Source organism: Rhipicephalus microplus, chromosome 6, assembly GCF_043290135.1.
Source record: "Rhipicephalus microplus isolate Deutch F79 chromosome 6, USDA_Rmic, whole genome shotgun sequence".
In the NCBI taxonomy this organism is placed as follows: domain Eukaryota; kingdom Metazoa; phylum Arthropoda; class Arachnida; order Ixodida; family Ixodidae; genus Rhipicephalus; species Rhipicephalus microplus.
This window is the reverse complement of record NC_134705.1, coordinates 187,249,224-187,275,595: the sequence shown is the minus strand read 5'-3', so window position 1 is coordinate 187,275,595 and position 26,372 is coordinate 187,249,224. Positions and strand designations below refer to the sequence as shown.

At 44.3% G+C, this 26,372-nt stretch overlaps 1 protein-coding gene across 2 annotated transcripts in view; it reads right to left on the bottom strand.

The window, feature by feature from the left end:
* LOC119166998 (uncharacterized) overlaps window positions 1–26,372 on the bottom strand; it is a 398,724-nt gene that overhangs the window by 6,784 nt on the left and 365,568 nt on the right. For both annotated transcript variants that reach the window (XM_037418400.2, XM_075867251.1), the window contains 16 exons: window positions 22,701–23,009; window positions 21,467–21,772; window positions 20,391–20,548; window positions 19,657–19,804; window positions 16,739–16,926; window positions 15,052–15,193; window positions 14,500–14,802; window positions 13,514–13,705; window positions 12,313–12,361; window positions 11,741–11,838; window positions 10,591–10,681; window positions 10,244–10,443; window positions 9,466–9,558; window positions 7,754–7,963; window positions 6,964–7,191; window positions 5,974–6,032 (listed from right to left, as the gene is read on the bottom strand). In XM_037418400.2, coding sequence (XP_037274297.2) covers window positions 5,974–6,032; window positions 6,964–7,191; window positions 7,754–7,963; window positions 9,466–9,558; window positions 10,244–10,443; window positions 10,591–10,681; window positions 11,741–11,838; window positions 12,313–12,361; window positions 13,514–13,705; window positions 14,500–14,802; window positions 15,052–15,193; window positions 16,739–16,926; window positions 19,657–19,804; window positions 20,391–20,548; window positions 21,467–21,772; window positions 22,701–23,009 — 2,774 coding nt within the window. The remainder of the gene's footprint in view (window positions 1–5,973; window positions 6,033–6,963; window positions 7,192–7,753; window positions 7,964–9,465; window positions 9,559–10,243; window positions 10,444–10,590; window positions 10,682–11,740; window positions 11,839–12,312; window positions 12,362–13,513; window positions 13,706–14,499; window positions 14,803–15,051; window positions 15,194–16,738; window positions 16,927–19,656; window positions 19,805–20,390; window positions 20,549–21,466; window positions 21,773–22,700; window positions 23,010–26,372) is intronic.

Below are 26,372 nucleotides of genomic sequence, written 5' to 3'. Positions count from 1 at the left end.
TTCCGCGATATCGGACCCAAAAGAGTTGGCGGCCAGCCTTACTTCTTACAACATTACAACTTTTTTTGCTGTCGCATTCATTGCATTGCATTAAGCGCCGTCGTGACGCCAGAACTAATCGCGAAAGCTACCAGCCTGCGAACTCACGGCGCAAAACGAAAGCACGTGACGAGCCTAACCTCGAAGATCCGTCGTCACCGTGGCTATAGTGTACTAGAATATGCGGCGCTGCCAGCCCATGCTACGGCAGCGCCGCCTTGAGAACCGGGTTTTTTGTCCACGTGCGCCGCTTCACGCGATGCATGGCGAGAGAGGGCGCCTGAACACACTACCCAAGACATATCGGGCCAAATACGAAGGGGTAGACACAGTATGCAGTGCGTGTGGAGAGGAGGAGGAAACTGCCGAACACTTGATAATGTTCTGTAAAGGGCTTCACCCTATAGTTCAGAGTTTTTCAAAGCACTGGGGTTTAGGGACCGGGAGGGCAAAATAAACTTCAAGCGGGTAGACTTAACTAGAAGGAGGTTACCTGATTGGTGGCTAAAGTCAAGGCACGAGTGAAAATTGAACTCTTCACTGCAAAGTAAGAATCCTCAAACTCACTTTTTAAGGAAAAAAAATAAATATAGTTTTTGGTTCATTAGGTATTACGGCTTGGTGGCGCTAGCCACCGCCCGATCTAAAGGGTACAGCCATATCCATCCATCCATCCATCCATATAGTGGCCTCGGAGAGTCTCCACTTAATCTAACATCCCCATCGGTGGTGACGACACGGTTGTTCGAAATCGAGAAAAGTCACAGTTTTCTCGCCGCAAAGACGAAGCAATGAATGCGATGGAAACTTGGAATGCAACGCCGACAACGGCAAGCAGATCAAAACGCGCAGCGCGCTGCTCACGCACAAATGGACGCACGGAAACGACATACGCAGGACGAGAGCGAACGAACAACGTCTACCGCTCGACACATAACGCGCTGTTTAAACAAAAACGAGGCACGAAACGTAATCACAGCAGGTACAGATATGAGTGCGAACTAACAAGTGCCCCAGTTGTTACTTCGCTGCGTTCGAAAAGCACACTCTTTTCGCAAACGGCGCCTGTCCAGCGAACACGAAGCGGTCTTAGTGCGCCCGGCAACTAAACGCAATCGCTCCGGTCACAGTCGGAGGCGCGCGCGCACAAGCATCTATCCCCCCCCCCCCCCCGCCAATCGCGGGGCAAAGTAAAGACGCGTGGGAGATAAGCGCGCGTCGTGACGGGATGGGCGCCGAGCGAGGGCGGCCTTTTTTCTTTTTCTTTTAGATGTGAAAGCTCCAGAAATTTCAACCACCTGGCGTTTCGACTATCTGGCTTTGACGCGCACGGACATCGGACAGTACACGGGCCTCTACCATATTTCGGCTCCATCGAAATGCTACCGCCTTAGATCCACCGCGGCGAAACACGGCCCAGAGGAAAGACAGAGGGATGGTCCTCTCACGCAAAGTGTTACTTTTGTGCTCGGCAAACTTCGTCGTATCGGAAGTGCGGAACGAAATTGTACTTCGCTAAAAATCGACGGGAAAACGCATTCGTTTCAAATGAAGCAAGAAGCACAAACGATAACGTTTTTAACGTTAGGGAGCTTTAGAATATCGTTTGCAAGCGCTGCGGGCGTAGCGACACCATAGCCGCGAAAGCAGCGCTCGCGGGCCGCGATCGCCGACTCGAGTTACGACGCATGCGCAGTGGTAGCGACTGCACCGCAAAGGCTCGCGGTGCGCTATTCTAAAACTCCCTATTACGAACTTCATTTTATTGCCGCCCGAGTGCAAATTGCTGACATGCCATATGAGATTGGAGACGAGGGGAAATCAGATTTCGTAGGCGCGGCTTTGGAAACCTTTCATCATGGAACGTGTATCAATCCGTTTTGAAAGTTTTATCTTTATAATAACAAACCAAAAGGTTATATTAGCAACATCTCTGTTTGCCAAAGCTGTTCATTTCTTAGAGCTTAAAGCCTCTTTAGAATGAATGCCTCAGATGCCTCCATCAAGCTCGAAAGTTGACTATGGGCGGCAATGGCAGCCCACAGTCAACGAGTGATGCAAAAAAGCATCATCATCACACAACGCCATTGCCTTGTCTAAGGGATCCAATCATGGAGGCAGTGCAAAAAGCTCGTAATGCCATCCACCCCCCCCCCCCCCCACCCATCTCGGAGGCAGAACCGAACTACAATAGGTGCAGAGAGTTTTGGGAGTTCGGTGGGCAAAGATCCATACATTGGCTTAGAAGCGAAAAATCGCTTTTACCTTTGAGTTGTCTTAGGCAAAGGCATCAGTGACTTACCCTGCGAGTGTTATTCATCTTGTTTGACTAAAAAGCATGCCATTGAGTGATCATATTGATGGCAGAATTTGAATGTACACACAATTATCTTAAATTATGGTCAAAAGTTATTCTAATGAAGCCACATCGGAGAAAAAAATATTTCTTTAATACCTCGTGCTTGTTACAAATGGAAAATTGTTGCACTGCAACATCAGCAACACAGCTTATAAATGACTTCTGCCTATCAAATAATTCTAATGATTTTGTGTTTCTTGGAATGAGGTCCGTCTGCAGAGTGTCAAGTTATGCTTTTCGAATGACGAACACCCAGAGGAATGAAGCAGTAAACGCGATGGCAATCAGATAGAATTTCACACAAAGTGAGGCTAGCAGCTAAGCATCAGACTTGACGTAACTCAACAACACACTGTCGTAAGGAGACACGGCCATTGCAGTGAGCAAAGCATCTTTGCACTGTCTATGAATTCACAAAAACTGAGTGGTGAGAACAGAGCACCACAAACCAGGTATGGGCCGTCTGCTGATCCCTGTCAATATGTGGTGTGTGCAACCACACTCAGCTAAAGTACGCAATACCTTCGAGACGTGCGCATCACCCCCATTAAAAGGTGTAAATGAAGATCTCGCCGTTTGTAAACTGGGGATTGAGTGCGTTTGAGGCGAAATAGTTTTTCGCATTGTACTGTGTGGGGGGGGGGGGTTGTGGGTTCTAATCTCTAGTTGCATGATTAGATATAATTTCCTACAAGACTATTTTTATTTGTAGGTTTTATGCAATGCAGAGATATACGGAACATGACGACGACGAAAGAAATCCGCCGAGTGTGTCATGATAAGAGCAGCAAAACGAAGCAGTCTTAATAGGCATTGCATTCTATTTAGCCTATAAGATTCTAATCATCTAGGTGCTATGCTTTTGCTTTCATAGATGTCTTACGTTGTTCTTATGCCTGCACTCCCGCTTTTGTACTCTTTTCCCAACGGTTCTTTTCTTCTTTTCTACATTTACTATAAGCTGTGTGGCTCATGCCACACCTTATTGATTACATTTGTGGAATGCTTATAGGCCCTCAAGTTGGAATAAAATGAAACCTGACATTTGTCACGCTGTATTAAAAAAAACAAAAAAACTTGGGAGACTCTTATGCTTCGCCTTTAAAGAGATGAATGCGATAGCGATACTCTGTTCCTAGTGCATACTTCAAACACTTACTGTATAAAATCTTTGCAAACTTGCTATGCACCAACATCGTGGCGTTAAGGGTGCAGTAACGTGTGTGTTTTTTGTAGTGGGCGACTGGCTTTAAACTATGAAAACATTATGGTAATCCTATGTTATGATGCCTGATGGCAATGTACGCTTGTACCATGCATTACTAAAGCAATATTTTATGCTGTATTGTGAACCATGTATACAGGACGCGTGTGTTTGTAAAGCATGAGAGTTACCTTCACTGCATTTCCAAGCAGAGCAAATTATTTTCACTGTATTCACAAGCAGAAGCATGGCTATGTGGTAGAACACCCACTTGCCACACAAGCAACCCGGGTTCATTTCCTACTCAGACCCAGAATTTTTTTATTTATTTTATTTGCATCTTTCTCGTTTTTTTGGTCATGCAAAGACGATTTTTTGTTCAAAACCAACGACACCGACGCCAGAACTTCTGCGAAACAAGCTCTTTAACCCTATCACAGTAATACTTTATTACCTGTAATATTACAATCAATATTACCTGCAAGTAAAATAAATTATTTGACTAGTACGTCAAAATTAGTACATACGTGGCATTCCAGAAAGGTTGCTCTTAAAAGTGTCCCTGCAATGTCACACAGTAAGAGGCCTCGAGATATTTCACAGCAGAGTCAACTAATTGTGAGTTTTCTCGGTAAGCTCGGTAAGCCAGAAGACACGGGAGGCAATGCCTTTTTTCATTGGCATATTTTGTGCTATTATTGAAGAGTCTTTTTTTTTATATAAACTATCTTTTTCTCTATAATTTCTGCACTGTAGTCTTTCTGTGGCGGCTTCATCTGCTTTTTCTTCTGTTCCTCGAAATACATGAATCTCACGTAATTGGCACAACATGAAAAAAGAACCTGGAGGGTGCTCAAACTTTGTCTTGAAGAGTTCAATGCGACATCATTATCAAGCCCCGTTTAAATGACCTTCTAGTTCGCTTGCCATGCTTCGCTTCTCTGAAGACAGCTCAATTGTGCTGCGAGGAAAGAAACGTCCGTGCACATGACATTGGCTGCTGTAAACTCTTTTAGGGCAGCTATTGCAATTGCAAAGAACCCACTGTGTGTCTACGACAGGTGCACCTGGATAGCCGCATAATTAGTCCAGATGCTGTGGCAGATGATGAGTTATAGCTCAGCCTTTTGTAATGGATTGGCCATCGTCGAGCACCTCCTCGTTACACAGTTGACACGGTGCGATGTCTGGTGCGATTCTACACTTCAACACGCAACAATGTACACCAGCCCATGACTGTATATGGTATTTCACAAAGCAGTTTCAAACACGGTTGTGGCTTTGCGGTAGAACGGCTGACTGCTACAAGAAGTAACCGTGTTCAATCCAGCTCGAACCCTATTTGTTCTTTGCATGTGCCGTATTTACTCGTGTAATCCTCGAACTTGCACGATTCTCGCACCTCCAGCGTTGCCCAACAAAAATAGCATTTTTTTTGTCCGCGAGTAATTATCGCACACCAGAAAATCGCAACAATAAAGTCGTCTGTTTTATCAAACCACTGATGAGGATAGTGCACGACAGCCAGGTGCCATCTCTTAGGCATTATGCGTACTATCAACGCACAAAGCCCCAATCCAAGCCAAGCCAAAGTGGCAAGTGTGCGCTGAGGCCTGTTAGTGTACATTTGTGTTCATTCTGTGGTTACGCTATGGGGAGATACGGAAGCTACACGGCTGCTTTCAAGTTGAAAGTGACTGATCATGCAACGGTAACAGAGCTGCTGGTAGGTCCTTTGGAGCCGACGAGTATTGTGTTCGCTACTGGCGACAGCAGCACGGGCAGATGAAAGCCACCAAGACGCGCTGGGCTTTCTGTGTGTCTAAGACTGGGATGGATGGGAAAAACTTATTCGCGAGATGGTAACTGCAGACGATTCCGTTCCGATGGCCATCAGGCCAAGGTTGACGTACGCTAACCTTTTGCAGGCTCTCGTTCAGTGACAAGCGCTAACGCTACGCCTACAAACTTTGTGTACGGCAATTGAAAACTCTCTATTTGCTTGCAGCTCTTGTGTCTAAAATAAATCTTGTTTTGTGTTGCACCTGTGGTTTTATTGTTAAAATAAGTCTTCATTAGTGCTTCTCGAAGGGTTTAGTTAGTTGCAGAGTGAGAATCCTGATTTGTGGCCACTTCGTTTCTTTCACCCTCGCTCCATAGAGTTTTCGGGAAGAATTTTCCTTGGATAATTTTCGCACCCCCCAACTCTTCATCAGTCTTCAGCAAAAAAAAAAAAAAAAGCGAGGATTTTGCGAAATACGGTATCTAGATTTATTGCTCACAACTAATGCCGCCGACACTGACAACACATTTCCTGCGACACGGAGTCATGAGTTATAGAAGCGCTAAGAAATCATCACATTTTGCTTACCCTGACTGCTGGGCTTCCATTGTAGATGGAATGATCTCTTCTTCAAGACTTGGATCATGCTAGAAAAGAAGGAGAAAAAGAATTCATATTTTAACCATCTCACTCATTCAACAGCGTCTAATGGTGTGCCCGTCCACCTTTTAGACTTCAATTACATCTGCAATAATCGACTCTCCAGGAAAGCACAAAATGTGCACAAAACTCGCTGCTCAACTCGAATCGTATTTCAATGCCGACTCGCAACCCTGTTGCAAGGTCGCGAAGTCAATGTCAGTGGTGCTTGAGAGCGCACGGGGTTAGCTCTTGTTTACCTTAAAAATGACTCAGAGCTGCACTGCTAAGGATGGACATTATAACAATGTGGACTAGATAACGATCCTCTAGGTTCGTACAATGAAGGTCAGTGAAGCCTTGCCACCAGTGCTGCTGGTTGAGGAAGTAATCGGCACGTTCGATTCAGTAAGTAAGTAATTAAATACTAACTTATAAGTGTCAGCTCAAAAAGCAACAAACAAATACAAATGAGCAAAAGCAATGATTCAAGCCAAGCTTTAAAAAATGAGGTCAGGCACTACCTAAGCCATGCTTTGGAATGCACTGGCTGCAAGCTTCCTTTGCCGATGCTACAACCACTTAGCACGCAAACGGAAAAAGTTACGAAGGATACGTTTATCTGCAGTGGCAGCCATCTCCACTGACATAACGAAGTCGGTTCGCGAAGCTTGATGTCCGCAAGAAGTGTCAGGGTTATAAGGCGGTCCAGTGAAACTTTGACCTAGCGACATTTTTTTATGTAAACCTAAATCTACCCATGGGCATGAGTGTTCTCGCACTTCACCCTGGTCGAAATGCGGGCATCGCAACCCATAACTGAACCGACAACCTCGCGTTCATAAGCAGGACACCACAGCTGGCAAGTTATGCAAAACGACAACATGACCGTTGTCTAGAAGCGGAGCGGAGATGTTTATCGGTTCAGCGACGTCTCACCGGTATTAGATCGGACTGGAGCAGGTCCTTGCGAAGGGCGCTAGCTCGGAGTGCGCACAGTGCCAACAGGGACTGCAGAAGGGCAAGCACTTCGCTCGCATCCTTGGTCTTCTTGTGCTCTCGCGGTTGTCCAGCGTCGCACTCGTCCTCGCACGTGGGCGTGGACTCTTGTATCGTGTTCAGGGCTTTTAGCCGTGGTAGGAACCGATGTAACTGGTCTTGCAGCACCTGAAAAAAACACACAGAAGGGAGTGTAGGTTGACTACAGTGCACATTAGATTCAAAGTGACAACAGACTCAGAAATAACCTTCAACTGAAGATTCAATAATGTATGGATGCAACACAGAAAGTGATCACTTCGAGGCCTCCCTCAATGACAATCAGTTTCAGAAAGAAAGCTGCAAACAAGGGTAAGTCAAGCATGTACCGAACACCTGTGTGCAATGTCAGCATTTGAGGGAGAGTTGAAACTCTACGACCTGCTAGCCATGCGAATTTAAAATGAAGTTTGCACTGATAAACGAGCTCTTTCAGAACTCGTATTTCTCGATTTCTCTGCAAGAATGAGCTGATTCTGAGCTGTGTCAAGCAAACAGGTATTCACACTAACAGTCTTCAGTTGCCTGGTGAAGTAAGCCTCAGTTCCCAATGCTTTGTCAACACTGACCTATTCTTTTGCTAACAGGGAGCCTTCTGACTGCATAAGCCCGGCACTCCAAAAGTATTTGCAACAATCTCAACGTTAGTTAGAACCATCGGCTGTAATTAAGGTGTGGCAAGAGGGCTAACCAGGATCTGGCGGTAACGGGCCACCAGGAGCCGTGCTGGAAGGTTGGCATCCTTATCCCGACCCTTGAGCCATTTCCTAGTGGCGATTATCCACAGGGCCAGCTGTTGGAGGGCGCTACTGTAGTGCGGACAGTGCAGCAATGCCCATCGCAGACGCTCCTGGTAGTTCCACGCGTTCTGGCATACTGTGTCCCACCGTGCAGCAGCAGCCTGTAAAGACCACATAAGGTGCTTGTGGTAGACTAAACCAGATGTTGTTTTACGGCACTCGCAGAGTCCAATTCAACTTTAGAACTTTGACTAATACCCCTGTCACACGAGAAAGTTTGATGTCATTTTAGTCTAATGACATTCGGCACGTCGTATGACATTAGGAGATGTGTGCTGCTACACAGGAAGATATAATGTCATTTGTAAATGATGGCAATCCTGTTGTCGCTAAGATGGAACTAAACAAAAACATTCGCAGCGTGTGTAAGAAATTTATTACCTATACTAAAGGTCAGAAAAAATGTTTCCACATGAATGAAATTGAAGATGAAAGGATAATATGCAGTTTTTTAACTATCCAAATAAAAGCTCGTAGCTCATACAAAGCCGAGGCGAGACTGGAACCACCATCACTCTTAAAGTCATGTGATAAACGTTCAATATGGCTGACATGGCGGAGTGCGAGGAAGCCACTGCAACTTCTCGTGCCGTTCGGATAAGAAGCGTAAACCTTCGCGTTGCGTTTGGCACGTCTCAGCTCTTCTAAGTGGTCCACCCATAATCTTATCACAGTGAAAGTTTTGGCTTCTATCCAATGGACCCTTTTTTCCGACGCAGGCTGCATGCTGCTATCCACCTACGTTGACGACATGGGAGACGTGGGTTCTGCGAGTCAGCTGTGAGATACCTGACAGATCCGAGGCTAGCGTAAACACTGAGCACACAGCTGACATGACCAACATGGCCTGCAACGCTTTTGAGAATGTCGCTGTGAACGAGAATATTCAAATCTTTTTTAACGGCTTAGTTGAATTGTATGCAAATAAATTAAACAATACTTAAAAATAAAGCCATATTTACACTTGTTATGATTTATTAACTCTTTCATATATAATCTGTTCACAGCCCTCTTCTGGCGACAGTACATTTTTGCGACGAAAGCTTGTTTGAATGAGTTCGGCTAGCTCAATCGTTCTCCGAAGTCATTTTCTTTGAATGACATTAGACGTCCCCGTGTGACAGCCAACTAATGTCTTCAAATGTAAATGTCATTGGGTGCAAATGACATTAAACTTTCTCGTGTAAGAGGGGTATAATACATGTGACTGCTCAAGATAAACACATTATGTTGCTATGAATCTTGTCACTAAAAGTAACACTGGTTCTGATTAAGTGTTCCCAGGTCTAATACAACACCAATGACACCAATTGAAAATGGCAGAAATAAAAGTATGTGAATTATATTGCCCTGAATTGTTGCATTACAATCCGACAGCACTGCCCATCACTGAAGAAATCAGCATGCACAAAAGTTTACAAATGCAGCTGAGCCACCTAGGGAACTTTTGATGGCTTCTCACAATGGTTCAACATAGATGACACTCGACGTATCCAGACTCGACCGGAGTTATCACAAGCACGATACGTAACGATGAAATTTGCCCATCAGCTAGAACTCTACAATCGCAGTATCAAGCAAATCTAGGCATGAAAGTTCATACCTTGAGCCTTTTCTGTAGATGAGAATCTCTGATCTTTTGTCCTTGAAGCCAGTCCAGGAGGAACTTGTATCTGCGGCACTCGTCAAGGAAGTCCTGGAAAGGCAAGGTTTTCACAGGAATATTAATACCATTTCTTGGAAGGCTGTAATGTGAAGAATCAAGAGAATTTGGCAAAAACTTATTTAATTAACACCATTAATAATAGCTGCAAACCACCAGAAGCTGTCCAAGACAAGTGGGTAGTTTCATTCTTCAGTTTTTTTTTCCTGGCCTTAAATTTTATGGCTATCATCTTGTGCAGGAACTAACAGCACCCCTGCCGGAACATTAACTGCAATAGTGCGTAGTTTTTCTTTAGCTATGTCTTTTTGCCAAGTCACAGCAGCCTTTTTAGGGGGCTCATTTTTCAAGTGTTTAAGTTTAAAGGCACAATCTAGGAACTCCACAGTGAAGGAGTACTTACTTGCATAATACCTGTGTTGACTAGTGCTAGTTGACTGATGGCTCTTATAAAAATGTGACAAACTAACACATGTGCACAGCTGAGCCAATTCTTTACTTTATTAAATACTTTAAACACAATGAATATCACCACAAATTTTCATTATTTCTTATGGAGCAGGGGGGACACTTGGTTTGTTTTTGTGACAGATCAAAAGCTGGTGATTGGTCACTCTCAAAGGCACAGGCACAAGTTCTCTGTAAAATGGAGAGACAAAAATGGGGACACATCACGCGAAAAAGGAAACTTAGAAAAACGAATGGAGACGTTACTTACGCTATGCGAGTTGACAAGTGCGGTCAGTCCTTCGAGGTCTTCCGGTATCTTGTCCGGTCCAAACCGGTCGGGCACTGTTTCGAGCCACTTTTCCAGACGCAGTAGTGCCTCCTCCACATCCGAAACGTCAGGCTTCTCTTCTTGTTCTTGTTCAAAGGCTTTCTCAGGAGCCACGGTTTCCAGCAAATCCGTCAGCTCGTCTAAAAGCAAACAAGAAAAAAAACCCCATAAAGTACATAAAGTACAGTTAAAGTAGGCAGAGATGCAAGTTCATGCTTCTGCTCCCGATACTGTTCAACATGCGAAGGCTAAGTAAAAAGAATTTTAAAGAAAATCTGCATACACACCACCAGCTTCGCTACTCTCCGATGAGCTCCGCATACGTCTGAGACGCTGGTCATTGCTGATGTTGCTCACGAGCACATTTACAACTTGGTGCTGCAAATAAGTATGTAAAAACCAAATTTAGAGCTTTGCATGTTATGATGGTGCATACTTAGCTACCTGTGATCTTGTACTACCACTACCAATGCACTAATGAAGACTGGGCTGCCCACTTCATTTCAAAACTACAGCATTTTCCTTGGTATAACAAAGTTAAAAAAGTGGTACTAGAGGTGTCGTTTATTTGTTTCCACACAGCTGGTTAAATAATATTACAAATATATTCAAATAGGTTAAATTCATTAGACCCAATAAGAGAGCAGCTGAAAAAGATCAACCAAATTTTCAGGCTCGCCAAGATATACAGGTTGGTTGTAATTGGCAAGAAATATTTTGACAAAACAGTGCACTAATATAATGCTGAAAATATCATAAATTTAGAGCTAAAGGGTAGAATGTCAGAGTTTCATAGTGAAGGCTGTACATGGCTAGGAGAAACGAAAAACCATCCGGCAGCGATGTCATCAGCAGTCTAAATTTACTGTGTTATCAGTTAAGTCGTTCGCAACGTCGTACACAAGTGCGCGCGCCAGTGGCTGCACTGCGAGTGAGCTCGGGATGTCAAACATGGCTAAGTTTAAGTTAACGGCGCTGCAGCGTCAATGTGCCGATTGCAGAAGCGCGTTCACTGTGACGTCTGTGACTGCCTGTGGTTTGAGAACAACCACTGTGATTAACGCTTTGCAAAATGCGTCTAATCACTCATTACACTCTTCTATGACCGTGATCATACAAGGCACTATGTGCGGCTTGTCAAATAAACACTGGTAAACCCCAAGCCACATATGTGTCTAACCTCAATAAGAAGCACAAACATGAAACCAATAATTGTGAAAGGCTTCAGTGCAGCATTCGGTTGAACCCACTGCTAAACACCGTACAAATGGTTAACCAGCTTTCGCTGGTTAACCATTTGTACGGAGTGCTTGGGCGGCGATTTTTTCATGAATGTCTTGAGGCACAGTATGCAGAGCAGGGATCCCACAAAAATTATAAAATGTTTTTTTCTGCATGACATGCCAATATCTAAATGAATTCTCAGTGGTCACTCACAAGATTCTGTGAAGCGGCTCCGGCGATTGGAAGCTTGTCCGGTGTAACTTCGCCGTGCTCGCTGGCAACAGTAGGAATGATGGATGAGGAAGCGGCGTCTGCGAGAGAAAAAAATATAATAAATGAAATTATTTAGTCCAACTATAGTTGCGGTTTATATTAAAGCACTCGTGTTCCTGTCATTCTTTTTCTGCACAGCTATTTGGTACCCTTTATTACACTGATGATTCAATATAACAAACATTGAATAATAAATTATAACAAAGTAATTGAAGAAAAGTCTAGTCATAGATACAGTGTTAAAAATAAATGCTTATACAGTGGAATCTTAAAGCAACAAATAAATAAAAAACCAACCTATTTCTTTCTTCTTTTTTAGGCATTCGCTCTATGAGCCCTGTATGTAGTAGATCAAGCATAATAACTCGCACAGGCTATTGCCCTAGGGGTTTCAAATTACAGGACACAGCTGTCTATAAACTTGGAAGTTAAGAACTTTTAGCGATAGCAAAATAGACTTGCTTAGAATATAGTCACTAGAAGGTTCCACGAAAGTTCCCTGATGCACTTACCAGTTGGTTGCTGACTTTGCTCTAAGTCTTCTTGAATTGGTTTCTCGCCCTGCAAACAAGCCACCATTGGGGACATTAAAGCATTTGCTCTGCAAAAGTGGCAGCTCAGATGAAAACTGGTTTTGACACATCCTAAGGCAACATTGCCGGCTCTATTTTAAATGAGCCTGCAACTATAATCAGCAATAAAAGGAATATCAAAAACGAGATGGTCTGCTCATTGAAAAGTGCGCAGTGAAATAATCAACGGAAGCGTAAAATACATGTGCTAAGTTGTATGCTGCAGTCGTTCCATGCGGGTGGGATGCGTCGATGACTGCCAATAAAGGTTGATGCGACTCGAATCTTGACGGTGCAATAAAAATGGACAAAATACAGCATATCTCTAAAGCTAGTATATGTATGCAAACCATTTCTCGTCTCGCCTGCAGACTCCCCCTTGGAGTCTGTCTTAAAGTAGTGCATATAGTGTGTGCCAATATTGCATTAACGTTAGGCTAATACAGTCCGCAGGAGGAAAACCATGTTCAAAATTTTGCTTCTTACATTCCGTGCTAAACTAGAAACTTCGTGCCAAAACTGAACAAATATGACTAGCATGGCCTACTTTTCCATGTTTGTTTTTCGTAAACGAATAAACAAACAAACAAATAAAAAATCGGACATGAAATTGCACCAACATAGTACATTGCACTACTAAACAAAGATGTTTTTGGGCAAGTCAATTCATTGTTGATCCAAATGGTTAGGATGCACCCATACAAAGAGCATCGCTTGCGTGAGTCGCAAGTGACACTCTTTCCCGTTTTTTTAGATTCTTTGCATTGTTATTGGGCAGACTCTGGATTATGGCGACTGTCGGTGACACAACACCAGACGCAGAAGCAATGAACCCTTTTTTCTGGTTGTAAAGCTAACATTTTTGCGATGCATTTAGCAGCCCAAGTACTGTCGGCTAGTCACTTCTGCAAACAGTGCATGCAAGCGCAGTTCATATTCGCTATGATGCAGAAACCATAAACTCTCCCATCTTTAACATAAATATGCGTAATAGACAAGCCCTGGCACTTGTAACTAAAACCTCCTCTCCAACATGAAGCACAACGGGTGCTACCGTCAGTTGGGCAAGTGTGCAATGCAGAGAAGCACACTTGCAGACAATGAAAAGTGTCTATTGCTCCGGATTTCTGGATTCACTGACCTCATCCAGTGACCCGGTTCCAACCAGGGCACCTGCACGCTGGCACAGGTCTTGCCAGTAAAGATGCAGCTCTCCCAGTGCTGGACCCGTGGCGATGCCGGCCAGCAGTAGGCCGAACCGCTCTACCTCCGAGCCGGTGGCTCTCAGCTCGTTGAACCGGGTGCTGCCTTGAAGAAGCTCCTGTCGCAGTGCCTGCAATGCAGCGCGTGCTTCCGTTAAAATTTTGTCAGAAGTAACAACACCTCCAGTCACCATCACATGACACTGCCTCATGTCCACGACAGGAAGAAGGCCGCCCCCCATGTCCTTTAAACCACCCTGTCCTGTGCAATCCGATCCCATTACAGTAAGCTCTCGTCAAAAGAACCCAAAGGGACCAGGAAAATATCTTCAGTTAACAGGAATTCCATTTGCTGAGACACGAGCATGGGTGCAGAACAAAAGCCCAAAACCAATCGTATAAAAGAAAGTTGTTTTCTTTTCAGGCGATATATGTTGTATACTGAGAGTTTACAGCGGATGCCTGCGAATTTCTAAATTTAGCTGCTTCACTTGACCCTTGGCCATCACCTTTCACTCTTCCCATCTGGTGGCACCTGTTACGATCGACACTCTCACTCCCCATATTTTCCTTGTTATTTCAGTATGTGTCCAGCTCAAGTCCACTTCTTTCCTTTACGATGTCTTAAGATCATCCGCTGTCCGCTTGTTCTCTGACTCACTCAAATATCTTCCCATTTCTTAGTGCTACACCCATCATTTCTCGTTCTATTGCATCCTGTGTGGTCTGTAGCTTCTTTTCGAGTCTCTCTGTCATTCTTAAGGTTTCTGTGCCACATGTTAGGACTGGCAAGATGCAGTGGTTGTGTACTTTTGTTTTAGTGACAGTGACAAGTTACCGGTAATAAGTTGAAAATGCCTACCGTACACCCACCAACCCATCCTTATTCTTCGGTGGATTTCCTTACGTGAACAGCAGGACGTACCTCTGGGTCGTCGTCCTCCGTGGCGTGTCCCATCTCAAGCCTGCTGACGACCAAGTCCTTCTCGGTCAGCCACAGCACGAGCTGCTCCCGCAGGGCGTCCCACAGCTCCCAGGTGTGCGTCGCTTCGCGGTAGCGTTCCAGGGATTCTTGCACTGAGCGCCTCCTCGCGAGCCAGTCGTCGTGCAACTGATCGATGTACGCACCGAGGCTCTCATCTACCGGACAGTCCTGAACTAGGCCCTCGTACCGGCGGCTGACGTTGTTCAGCGGGACTTCTATTTCTTGAACTTCGGGCAGCAGGCGCTGTGTGTGAAAACATGAGGAACATGTAAAACATTAGCGTGCACTATCACCGTTTCATTGAATAAATTAATTTCTCTATTTATTCCCCACTCTGGTCACATAATCTGTGTGACACATACTACTACTACTACTACTACTGCGACGACGACAACAATGATGAGAATGGTAAAGGATAGATAAAGACGAGTTCGCTGCAAAACCACCTAAAATCGCAATTTTGTCAATAAGTAAGCTCAACGAAGTCCTTACCTCCAGTGTTTCAACTGTTTGCAAAAGGCTTTCCAGGTCGCCACCAAAGGTACGGCCGAGGGTCTCCTCCGCGGTCCGCACGTTTGCGAGCCTGCCGGCCAACTGCTTGACTTCCTCCCATAAGGTGTTCGCAGCACTTAATCTGCAGAGACAAGACAAAAGGATGAGTGCGGCCGACGCAAGTCTGATAGACAAGTACGCATGTCTGTGCTGACTAGGGGCCTGTTGGCTGATTGCCAACGCATCTGTCTCGACGAATCCTCAAACGTATACGAGCGCATATCACGGTGTGTTCCCATCGCTAGACACAAAGGCTTCGCTCTTCATGGCGTATGATAAGAAGAGTGATAAGCATTTTGGTTTGTTTCTCAGATAAGACTGTATTTCTGGCGATAGACTACTGTTGTGGGCTGCTGTAGTAAATAAATGCTGATTGATATGAGGGGTTTAAACGTCCCAAAACCACCACCGTAGTAAATAAATGTAATGATGTCAAGGATGTCCAGATGTATTGGGTTGCATGCGTGCAGACAAGCCACTCGCTTTTCTGTGCACGTATTGCAAAAGTACTACATCCAGACAAAAGCAGGCGACATACGTGTTTGATTACAGTTCCCTTCATGTGTTGACATGGTCAACAGACATCTGCGTCATTCTGGACGTAAAGCCCGTGAAAACAGTTGAAAAAAGTGGCTGATCTAAGTTGTAAGCAGAGATTGTAGGTAAGCATCTTCACCTCTATCTGCTGCTTCAATAAAATCTTTTAAAACTAGCTTAGCGTAACCAAGCCGATCACTTAAAAAATGTCTTGTGACCTAAATTTGCTGCAATCTTATTGGATACACCTGGTAGCTCAACACTGCACGTGACACAATGTAAGTAGGCATCATGCCCCTTTTCATAGCCTGAGAGTGCCCTGAAGCAACCACGGTCCTGCGTTGCTCTAGACAGATTTCTATCGTAGAGGTTCCCCCTTTGTAACGTGCAAGACTAATTGACCCACAGTATTTTATTTATTTATTTATTTATTTTAGTACCTTCAGGGCCCAAAAGAGTTACAGAAGGGAGTGGGTAAGAGTATACATAATAAGAAAAATAAGACTAAGAAAAATGCTGCTAAGAGTAAACATCGCATTCAACAGCAGCCTTAAAAGCAGTGACATCGGTCGATTGGGCAATACAGGAGGGTTCCATTCGTTCGAGGTAGCGTGTCTATACATCCGCATCCTTACACACAGCATGAAATGAACAAGACACCAGAAGATTAAACGATGAAACCCGAGTGCCGACTGACGACTAAAGGCTTATTCACACAAACCATGCATATCTAGATAAAATTGTGTACACCAGTACAGCTAGCCTTTCAATTGCACTGGCTCAAAGACCACAGTAAGCATGATAAAAGATAGAAGTGAACAAAAGATCAGTGATACATGTCCCAGAAATAGTTCTTTTCCCAGCTGTGCAAAGCAATTAATGTCATTTTAAACTTTCTGTGCAAAGCAATTAATGTCATTTTAAACTTTCTGTACATTATATGTGTGGTTTGTATGAATGAAGCTTTGGTCATGAATGAGTGCTTGTGTTTCATTGTTTCTTTTTCTAGTGTCTTGTTATTTTTTCAGGGATGAGTGTGAAGATATATTTCTTCGGCGATGAGTGTAAAAATAGAGAGTGATTGACGCACCTGTTTCGGCGTTCCTCGATGAGCGGCACCAAGGCCTGCCAGCGCCTCTCGGCATCGGCCAGCTGTTCCTTAGCCTTGTCCTGATCGGCAGCAGGTACTAGGTCGTGGTAGTGCTTGAGCAAATCGCTGAGAGTAGTCTGTAGCTGCTTCAGTGGTTCGCCGTGTTCAGTCACATCTTGCTTCTTATCCTGAGAGTGCAGAGAGAAAACAAAGAGATGCGGTAACAGTGCTTGAAAGGTCGGCGTGAGGACAATGCCTGCTCCAAAGGGACACTAAAGGCAAATATTAGGTCGATGTTGATTGCCGAAATAGCGGTCCAGAAACCTTGTAGTGCTACTTTTGTGCCAAGGAAGTGCTTATTTTGAAATAAAATCCCGTTTCAGTGGTCCGCATTTCGTTAGCACACTTCAAATTACCCGCCTGAAAGTGGCCGCCTCATGCCACTGTTGCCGTGCGCAATGTTGCCCGGCTTACACCAGTAGCCGCAGAGCGAAAATGGCGGAAGCCACAGTAGCAAGAACAGTCACTGAAAAATTTACTACCACGGCCTCAGAGATGGCTGGCGTGGTTGGTTCAACTGAGCGTCGTTAGATGGCACGCCTGTTCAGTTTAGGCAGGCAAAAATTGTACTTTTGAACCACTCGTGGCATTCCCTGTAATAGGGTCCGGAGGTTTTTTTTTTCCATGAATCAAACAGAATTTAACAGAAAGCATTTTATTACATCTCGATCTTGATGCGCAGAAGGTTCTTTGATTAGTGCAGCTAGTTCAATTACTAGTGATTATTTGTAGGCAGTTAGTCTGATATCATCGGGATCATTTTGCAAATGTCCTACTTGTGACGCATGTATTCTCAAGCATTTACATTAATTTCTCGGTAAGTAGGGCACTTCTGTTGATAATATGGTCATTTTAGACATTGTCATACAATGAGCTTCCACTCTGACTTAAACTGTTATTTGACTTTAGTGTCCCTTTAACCTATATATGCTTAAACCTAGGAAAGTTAACAAAAATATTTTATTTCCCGCAAATTATTGCTTCTATGACCTCAGAAAACAGAATAAGGCTTTTATTAATAAAACGAAACTATTTCGAACAATGGTTTTGGAGTCGTCCTATATGTAGGACACCAATGTTTAACACACCGCAAACAAAGAAACATTAGCGCCTATCACTGTCATACGAAAGTTATTGACACCCAACAACTGATGAACAATTGACAAAAATATCAGCAGCATCGAGAAAAACTTGACTCTGTTTTAGTTATATTTTCTTTCGCTATATGGCGCTCAGCTACACGCACGCGAAATAGCCATTTTGTGACTGAAAGCACGTGACTATTTGTAGCCCAGCGATCACCTAGACTTGCATGTGACGAGGACAGGGCGTCATAAACACATCTTAGGTGGCGCTAGCTTTTTCAGAGAAAAAAACGTTCCAAGTTACACTGAAAAGTTTCAGCGTCCTACATGTAGGACACTGGGCATAGGCATATATGGGTCAACCGCAGCACTGCTGATGTCTACCACAAACTTTCTAAAGCCGATTTCATTAATGGTTCCGTTTTCTTTCACTTCTATTGAGCAGAAGAGAAATATCTGCAGTGGCTAGAGCTATAATTAGCTAAACAACAATGGCAACAACAAAACACAGGCCCGCGTGTAAAGTGTAGTAGAGTCACATAGAAAGCTATAAGAGCGGCCTTTTAGAGCCTTTGCAAAACACTCATTGGGTAACTACTGCAAGCACACTTGCTTGATACCCACTAGGGCATTATTATTAAGATTTTTTGTTAGAAGGCCGGGATTTGCTAAGCTATTTTTCGTCCTTCTTCTGAGAGTGGTGGTATCCGCTAAACACTTGCAAGGAATTTTGTGCCAATTGTTCATGCAGTGGCTGACGAGGAATTGTGCCTGAAGTGGGTATGCGCCACCATTGATAGGTGAACAAGAACAAGCTTTTGTAATGGGTTGGAGCATTGGACGACCCACTCATTACACTACTTGCCCTGTGCGATGACAGGTTGTTCTTTTGCCGTTTTAAAACGCTTTATAAGTCGTATTAACGCGATTGCTTTACCGACATCAAGTCTGCCTAAGGCAAGTTTGCCAGCAAGTCCGAAGCACTGGCGTAGCTCAGTGGTAGAATACTGTGCTGGCACCCAGCGGACCCGGCTTCGAGCCCCACTGTGTCATTGGCGGTAGTTTTTTTTGTCTAATTTTATGCAATGTGGTTACGGACACCGGCGGCGGCGGCAGCAGCTGACAGCTACCATGACACGTGACCCGAGTTGTGACCTCATAACAGCTTTCGCTGTAATAGTTTGAAAAGAAGCAGACTATCACAAGATGTCCAAGCCATACCAAGTACAGTACTGAAGCTTCTGATGTAAAAAAAAGAAATTCACATGGGTGAGGGTTCACTTTACTACTACTACTACTATTATTAAAACACCGTGGCAACCATTCTTGGTCCCACACAGAAAATCATGACTGCTAGAATGAGTTGCAAACAGTTCTAGTGTGCTTGCATGTTACAAAGCCATAGAAGGAAGTTTTCGAATATCCTTCAATGTCCACTGTGAAGAAATAACAAGGCTGGTCTGACAACACTCAAAAACCCGGTTGATTTCACTTTGCAAAATGATAAGTTTGTGATTCTTTGTTTAACCTATCAAAGACGCAGAACACTTTTCTAACGACAACCTTTCCGTGAGCTAAGCGAACTTCTAGGGACCTTTAGTTTTTAAAGAGAACCTCCTATGTAAAGAAGTGTACGCAAGTGCCAAAACAAAAGTTTTCTCAACTGGAAGATGCCTTACAGTCTTCAACTTATTCAGAAAAACTTTACACTCTTTTACGATGGTGCGGATCACAGATCACACGAAAGTGCGCCAGCAAAATGACAGCACTCACATTCAGCAGCTTCAGTTCACGCTGCGCCTCTGCTGGTACGATGGCAGAGGTGAGATATGCTTCCATATTGTCGAGCCAGAGGATGAACTCTTCTAGCCTCACGTCGAACTCTTGCTGCAGGCCAGCCATGCCGTTCAGCCTCAATGTGCTGTAAAATTAAATATGACGAAACTCTTTTGAGTGCTTGCAGAATTATGCCTATACCAATTGAAAATGTGTCCTAAAACATAGACATCTTATTCTGGTTTAATGCAAAAAAAGAAAAAAAAAATCCCATAAAAACAGAAGACATGAGGGGAACCAACACCAGTTCCTGTTATTCTGCAACATTTCTTTGTGTTAAACTATAAGACTTTCACATATGTATTTCTTTAACACAAATTTTGTATGGTCTATGAAATTTACGACATAAAATTTCATACCATTGCAGTCAGTCAACATGTAACAGCTTTCATGCACTGAATTTATCTTCCAGAGTACTAAACATGCATCCAGTGAAACCTCATTAATACGTCCCCGTTTTGTACCGATTTCCCGGGACCAATGTTCGCGATATCGCTTTTACGTGAAACTGCTTGATGTTTTTAGTGAATTTGTACTGTACACTTTGTCGCACAGTATGTTTCTTTCCCACATTTTTTCAATAACATATGAACAAGGTTCAACTGTACTCACGACATTACTATGTCCGATTAACGTTGACACAAAGCCCACGATGTTCAGGCCTCGCTCACCTTTGCTGCAGCGTCCCTTCAGTCTCATTGCACGACTGCTTGACGGCGGCGAGCTGGCTGTCCAATGCTTTCCTGATGTCCTCGTCCAAGAGCAAAGTTCCAATAGACGCACCGTAACGCAGCAGTCCATCGCAGTCGTCCTTGTGCCTCTGCGATTCCTGACAGGAGCACGAAACTCGTGAACATGTGAGTTTGGAAACAACCGTAACGGCGCCAAAAAGATTACTACATAGAATGTAAAAACACAGAAAGACGTGCCACAAGCAACTTGACTAGCAACTTGGAGTAATACAGCGCGACAGACGAAGACGGGAGACACAGACAGGTGCAGACGAGCGCCGATTTACAACTGAGTTAATCTGCACTGCAACCAGGCTTTTTATGTGAAATACCTGGCCCCTCTTGCGATGTTTATATTCACATGCGACTGCACTTTTATCAGCTCTGAGAGTAATGTACAAAGATGATTTCTTGCTAAATGGATACATTTCTGCATGTAAGCTAATGTACAGCTTCAGGAGAAATGCACTCAAAATTATGTATAACAAAGTCAAACCTGTCACCAAAATACTTCGTCGTATATGAAAATTTATTACAAACATATCTTTGTAGTGCTGTATTTTTAATTTACTTAGTTATAACCAAATATTCGTTATATCTGGGTTTGTTATATGTAGGTTTGAGTGTATAGCTTGGTTTTATTAAAACAAGGAGTTCGCACGAAATGGCTTTTGCAAAGCCAGCTGAGAAAAGTTTTTCTTTTTGTTTTTTGCCATGTCAATTAGAACAATAGCATGTTCAGAGGTTCTCTACACCCGAGTACTCTACAATCCTGCAGTTTTCCAATTGGTCATATTAACAGTGATACACAAAAGCAGGTTTGTAGTCAGGAATTTTTATTGTTTTAGGGCGGGGGGCACTTGTTCAAGGCCCTGAAAAACACCTATATTTGCTATTTGTCCTCGATAAAACACCCCTGTCAATCTGAACTTTTTTCCGGGGGGGGGGGGGGGGGGGGGAACCAGAGCACCTTCCCTGGCTGCAAGCCTGCACAGGAGCAACCCAAGCTAGCTCACCTCATTCTCTTGTTTTAGCTGCTCAACAGCGTTGCCACTCGGTTTAGACACGGCCTTCTCGTCTTCCCGTTTCTTCCGCCGGTCCAGCTCTTCGCAGCAACTGGCGAACTGTTCCACGCACTTCTTCGCCTGTTCTTTTTGGTCCGGAGAGAATTTCCCACATTCCAACAATGCCTTGGCAGCCTTGCTGGTGTGCTCTATGTGACTTCTCACAGCCTCCGATTCTGTGGCGACACAGTCTGACGTAACCTGCTCCAGGCACTTGCTCGACGCATTTATGGCTTGGTTCAGCTGGTCTAACTTTTCCTGCAGGAGAGTTTGACGCCCAAAGAACTGCTCATTGTTACTGCATATTTCAACGCTTGGCAGTGCCATGACGGCACACAGCAATAACTGGGAATCGGGTCTGTGGCCACGAATGGTGCAAGATATATATAGTTTAGGTGGAGATATTTTTTTGCTTGCTTGCAAAGAGTATTCAACCAGGTAAAGTAACAATGGTGTCTGTCTGTTGGTACGGCTATGGCAGCAGATATCTATCGGCGGGATGATGCAACTTCAACACAGAAAATGTTCTTTGTAGCCTTGCTATAGCAACTGACATGGTCAGTCGTAATTCCAGTATTCACCACACATTGGGTTTTTAGCTTACAAAAAAAGCAGCATGCGTTTCCAGCTTTAGTACTAGCGTGACATAGTCATTTTCGACAACTAGGAAATTCAGATCTTGAGTAACTGTCGATTGCCAATTAGTTGTTCGTTATTAGGATACAAATGTCTTTGCACCAGTTTATTAATTTCTTTTTTGTTTTGTTTTGTAAATGCATAGTGTTTTGTATGAACCTTCCGTACCGTAATTGTCTTCCGCTTTGTGCCTACTGCTGACATGTACGGATGGCAAGGCCCGTCAAGCGGCGTTAAATTCACTGCTTCCTTCTCCCTATCCCCAGTTTGTGAGTACAAGCTGAAATAAAGACCTTATTGATTGATTGCTATAGCAGCCTCTTTTGTCTTGAAGTTGTATCATCCTGCCGATAAATATCCACTGCCGTCAGCAGACTGACGGGTACGCGGTGTTGTTACCGTGTCTCGTTGATCTCGTCTCGCGAGTGTCTTTCCCTGAAAAGTATGTATCTTTCATAGTGCCCGTTGCATTGTGTTTGGTTGCGTAATGCCTAGGCACTAATGTTACACGGCAGATGATCCCGAGGTTAAATAATGTTTCAGAACGTACCTTGAACACCTGTTCCTGTGAGCTGGGCTGGTGCGAACTTGACGCAGCTGCCTCGACTCTTTGCAGAACATCCGCCATGTTAGCGTCTAGATTGCGCAGTTCTTGCTTCAGCGCGTCCCAGTGAGAACACCACCTCTCGAGCTGTTTCGTCCTCGCTTCGAGTGCCTCAAGGCGACGAAGCGACTCGTGGGACTGCTTCGCAACTTCGTCCAGCCATGGTCCGGCCGGAGCGACGCGGACCAGATGTTCTTCATGGCTGTGCAGGGCTTCCCAGTGACGTCTCGCTATTTCCAATTGCTTTGCCAGTTGCTGAGAAAAAAAAAAGAAAGACTCAGAGTATGTAAAGAGCTGTTGTTATAGAAGCACTAGCATACTTAATTATGCAGATCTGTATTCAAGATTGCTACGATGCAACAATAGAAGAAGGAATGGTGAAGAATGGAGCATTTACTATCCTGGATTCTTCACCCTACATGATAACCATGGGGTCTGTAGATATAAAGCTGTGCAATAACTGTGGCAAGCTTATCAAACCCAACAGAACAGGTATTTATTATATTGCAAGTAATTTAAACAGGCATGTGAGTTAAGGTACAAAATGAAAATTGGCAGGCAATGTAAACATATTGAATCGAGATTGTATGATGACGGTATAACTGTTATGATTCCTGACACCAGACATTTGGCAAAACCATCTGGCATTATATAGCCAAAGTTTGCCAATATATATGTCCAACACTAGTCCCTTTAATCAGTGATGGTAGCACATGAGTAAATTTGGCACTTGGAAACATTCATTGTACTCCTTTACAAAATGTTCGTAGGAGCCTAGCATGATTGTCTTCAAAGTTTAGCACAGCTGAAAGTATGAGAACATCAACGACCATGGGTGAAGAAATAAACGAAAATATTTAGGAGCAAGTTGCAATGGAAATTCTTTATTAATAGTTTGTTCCAGGTAGTAGTCTAAATTTAAATAAGTTATGGGGGGATGCTATTTGGGCCTAGTTGATTTGTAATGGCTAGCCCAATTGGAGTTAATCGTAACCGATTGGAAAAAAAAAAAAAACATTTCCCAATATTTCCCAACTGGGAAGTTCAACTGGTTTAAATATGATTCAATCATAACCAATTGCAACCAAAAATTTTCCAATTGGTGCCATTTATTGGTCCACTTCATTCCAATTGGCAAATCCAATATTGGTTTGTCCTGTGACCCAATCGTTACCAATAGGAAGTAAAGAGATGGCAATTGGTTCCCATTTGTTCTAATTGATTCCTGCATGAAAATCCGATAGGATTCAATTGTTTTTTTTTCTCGTTTTTTTTAGACTGGGTAAACTTTTTTTTTCCTAATAAGCCTCAAAGTTCATATATATATGATCGAAATGTGCGTCCTAATTTCTCGGAAGTTGCATCCGTTGCGTGAAACACGCTAAGAGCTTTTTTTTTTCCTAGCCGTTTCACACACGTAAGGCAATGACGTCACGTGCACGTCAACACGATGCCTGCAAAAACGCGGTGGTACTTCGCCGCAAAGCTTCACCATTGGCTTGACACAACTCGACGGTACATTGTACTACCAGCCGTGACAGAAAAAAACAAACAAACAAAATCTTCTCCTTAAAAGAAAGAGGGGGGGGGGGGGGGAAGAGGACACCCTTCCGAACGCAATTAACGGACCCGCGATAGCGAGAGACCGCGCCGATCTGTTCCACAAAAGCATGGATAGAAAAACCCTACGACCACAAGGCTCCAAACTCGAAAAGGAACGCCGCGGTCAGCGTCTTGCGTTTCACAGATGAACTCGTCTACCGAAATCTAACTCAGGTGAGTGAATCTGCACGTTCACGATCGCAGCAACAACTGCATCGGCTTACTAGCACGCCGCGATACAGGCACCCCGCGGCGCAGCTAGATAGTTCGGTGCATCAAACGAAAACGAAATTTGCATCGAGTACACTTTCTCAGCAGGCTACGGAGCTGGGAATCGCGCGCGTTAGCACGCACGTACAGTACATACAGTACTCGCTGGTTTGCATGTATACTCGGCGGTCGCGCACTCAATTGGGCGATACTTCGCAGCACCGAGTGCTAAGAGAGAGGATCACGATCAACAGCACGGCACAGCCAATACGGTACGTACGAAGGCGTGAGTCGGCTCGGTGACTGTGCGCAGCAACGCATACAAAGCTCACCTCTTTACGTCGGCGATGGATTCCGTTTCGGGCGCACTTCGCAAAACAAAGCGTGCAAGAACGCGACACCGCCGACTTAAAACGACAACACAAGCCGTGCGCTCGAGGGGAGACGGAGCGCGCGCACGCTCAAGAAGGGGAGGCCGAAAGATAAAGCGTGCAAGGAAAAGTTGATAGGGCGAGACCTTCGGCGGGTCACATACGGGAGGGGGATATCTTACCCACTTGCGGTGCAGACGCGATAGCAGCGAAATCAAGATGGATTTGGACACGCTACCGCGCGTTGCCATTTGCTCGCGCGCGTCGTATGGTTTTCGATTTGAGCACTCACGGAAAGAACGGCACGGCGCAACCGAAGCCACAAACTACGCTGCGGGCACTGCGTGCGTGCCTCGCATGGAGCAGCCGTCCGCGCTTAAGACACATCCGCCAAGTTACTTGTTACAAGGAACAAGAAAGCGGAGAAGTCCATCGTTTAGCGAAGAATATTCTGCGACGTCGACGTAAATGTATTCGAAAATATATTCCTCATAGAGGTTTCATTATACTGTATGATTTTTTTGTTTTATTTATTAGGACAGGGGTGTAAATATATTTTTTTTTTCGGGAAAAGGGGGTCGAACTCTGCTTTCATATGTCGTGTATGGTTTTATCTGTGAGCGTTAATACACGCGTGCATATTTGAAAATTTTCAGAACATTCGAGCCTTCCTCCCCTCCCCCCGTCATGGTGGTGGTGGCGGTGGTGGTGGTTAGAAGATGAGAAAAGGCACCTAATTTCTGCAACCCGGTCGGGAGCACGGCGCAGTCCAGTGAACATAGCCATAATGTGTACAGGGTTCCCCTTCAGGGGGAGGGGGGCGAAGGTTCCTCGCAGCGACCCCCTACCTATTATGTTAATGTATAGCTGGGCTCACTCTGCGTTCCCGTCGTCCTAAATTAAAGGAGCCCCCCTCCCCCGCCCCCCCCCCCCCCCACACCGTGCGCGCACGCCTATGAACATAGGACTTAAAAAAAAAAATCATCTGCAGTTATTGAGATCAAGTACTCCGAGTAAAAGTCATTACTTAGGCTATATACAGATAATTAACAAAAACTCACTACTTATTTCACCACACACCATATTCCAATTTACGATTTTCAAGCGTGGCACCACATGTTCACTCCCAAAGTGCGACATAAAATTACATGGGTGTCCCAGTTACTCGTATGCCTCAATGCACAGAACGACAGTCAAGTACAGCAACAGCAAATTGTCGCAGCGGATAAGGGTCTTACTTGAACTGGTATAGCGCATTACGGGGAAGAAGAAACGGCCGAGCAGACCGACACAAGAGGACAGAGCGCTAACTTCTAACTGAGCTTTATTGTCAAACTGCATCAAATATGTAGACCGGCGCAAGCATACAAAACCACCCAACGCAACGACAAGATAACACACAACATCGCACCGTCATATATATCACAGATTCATA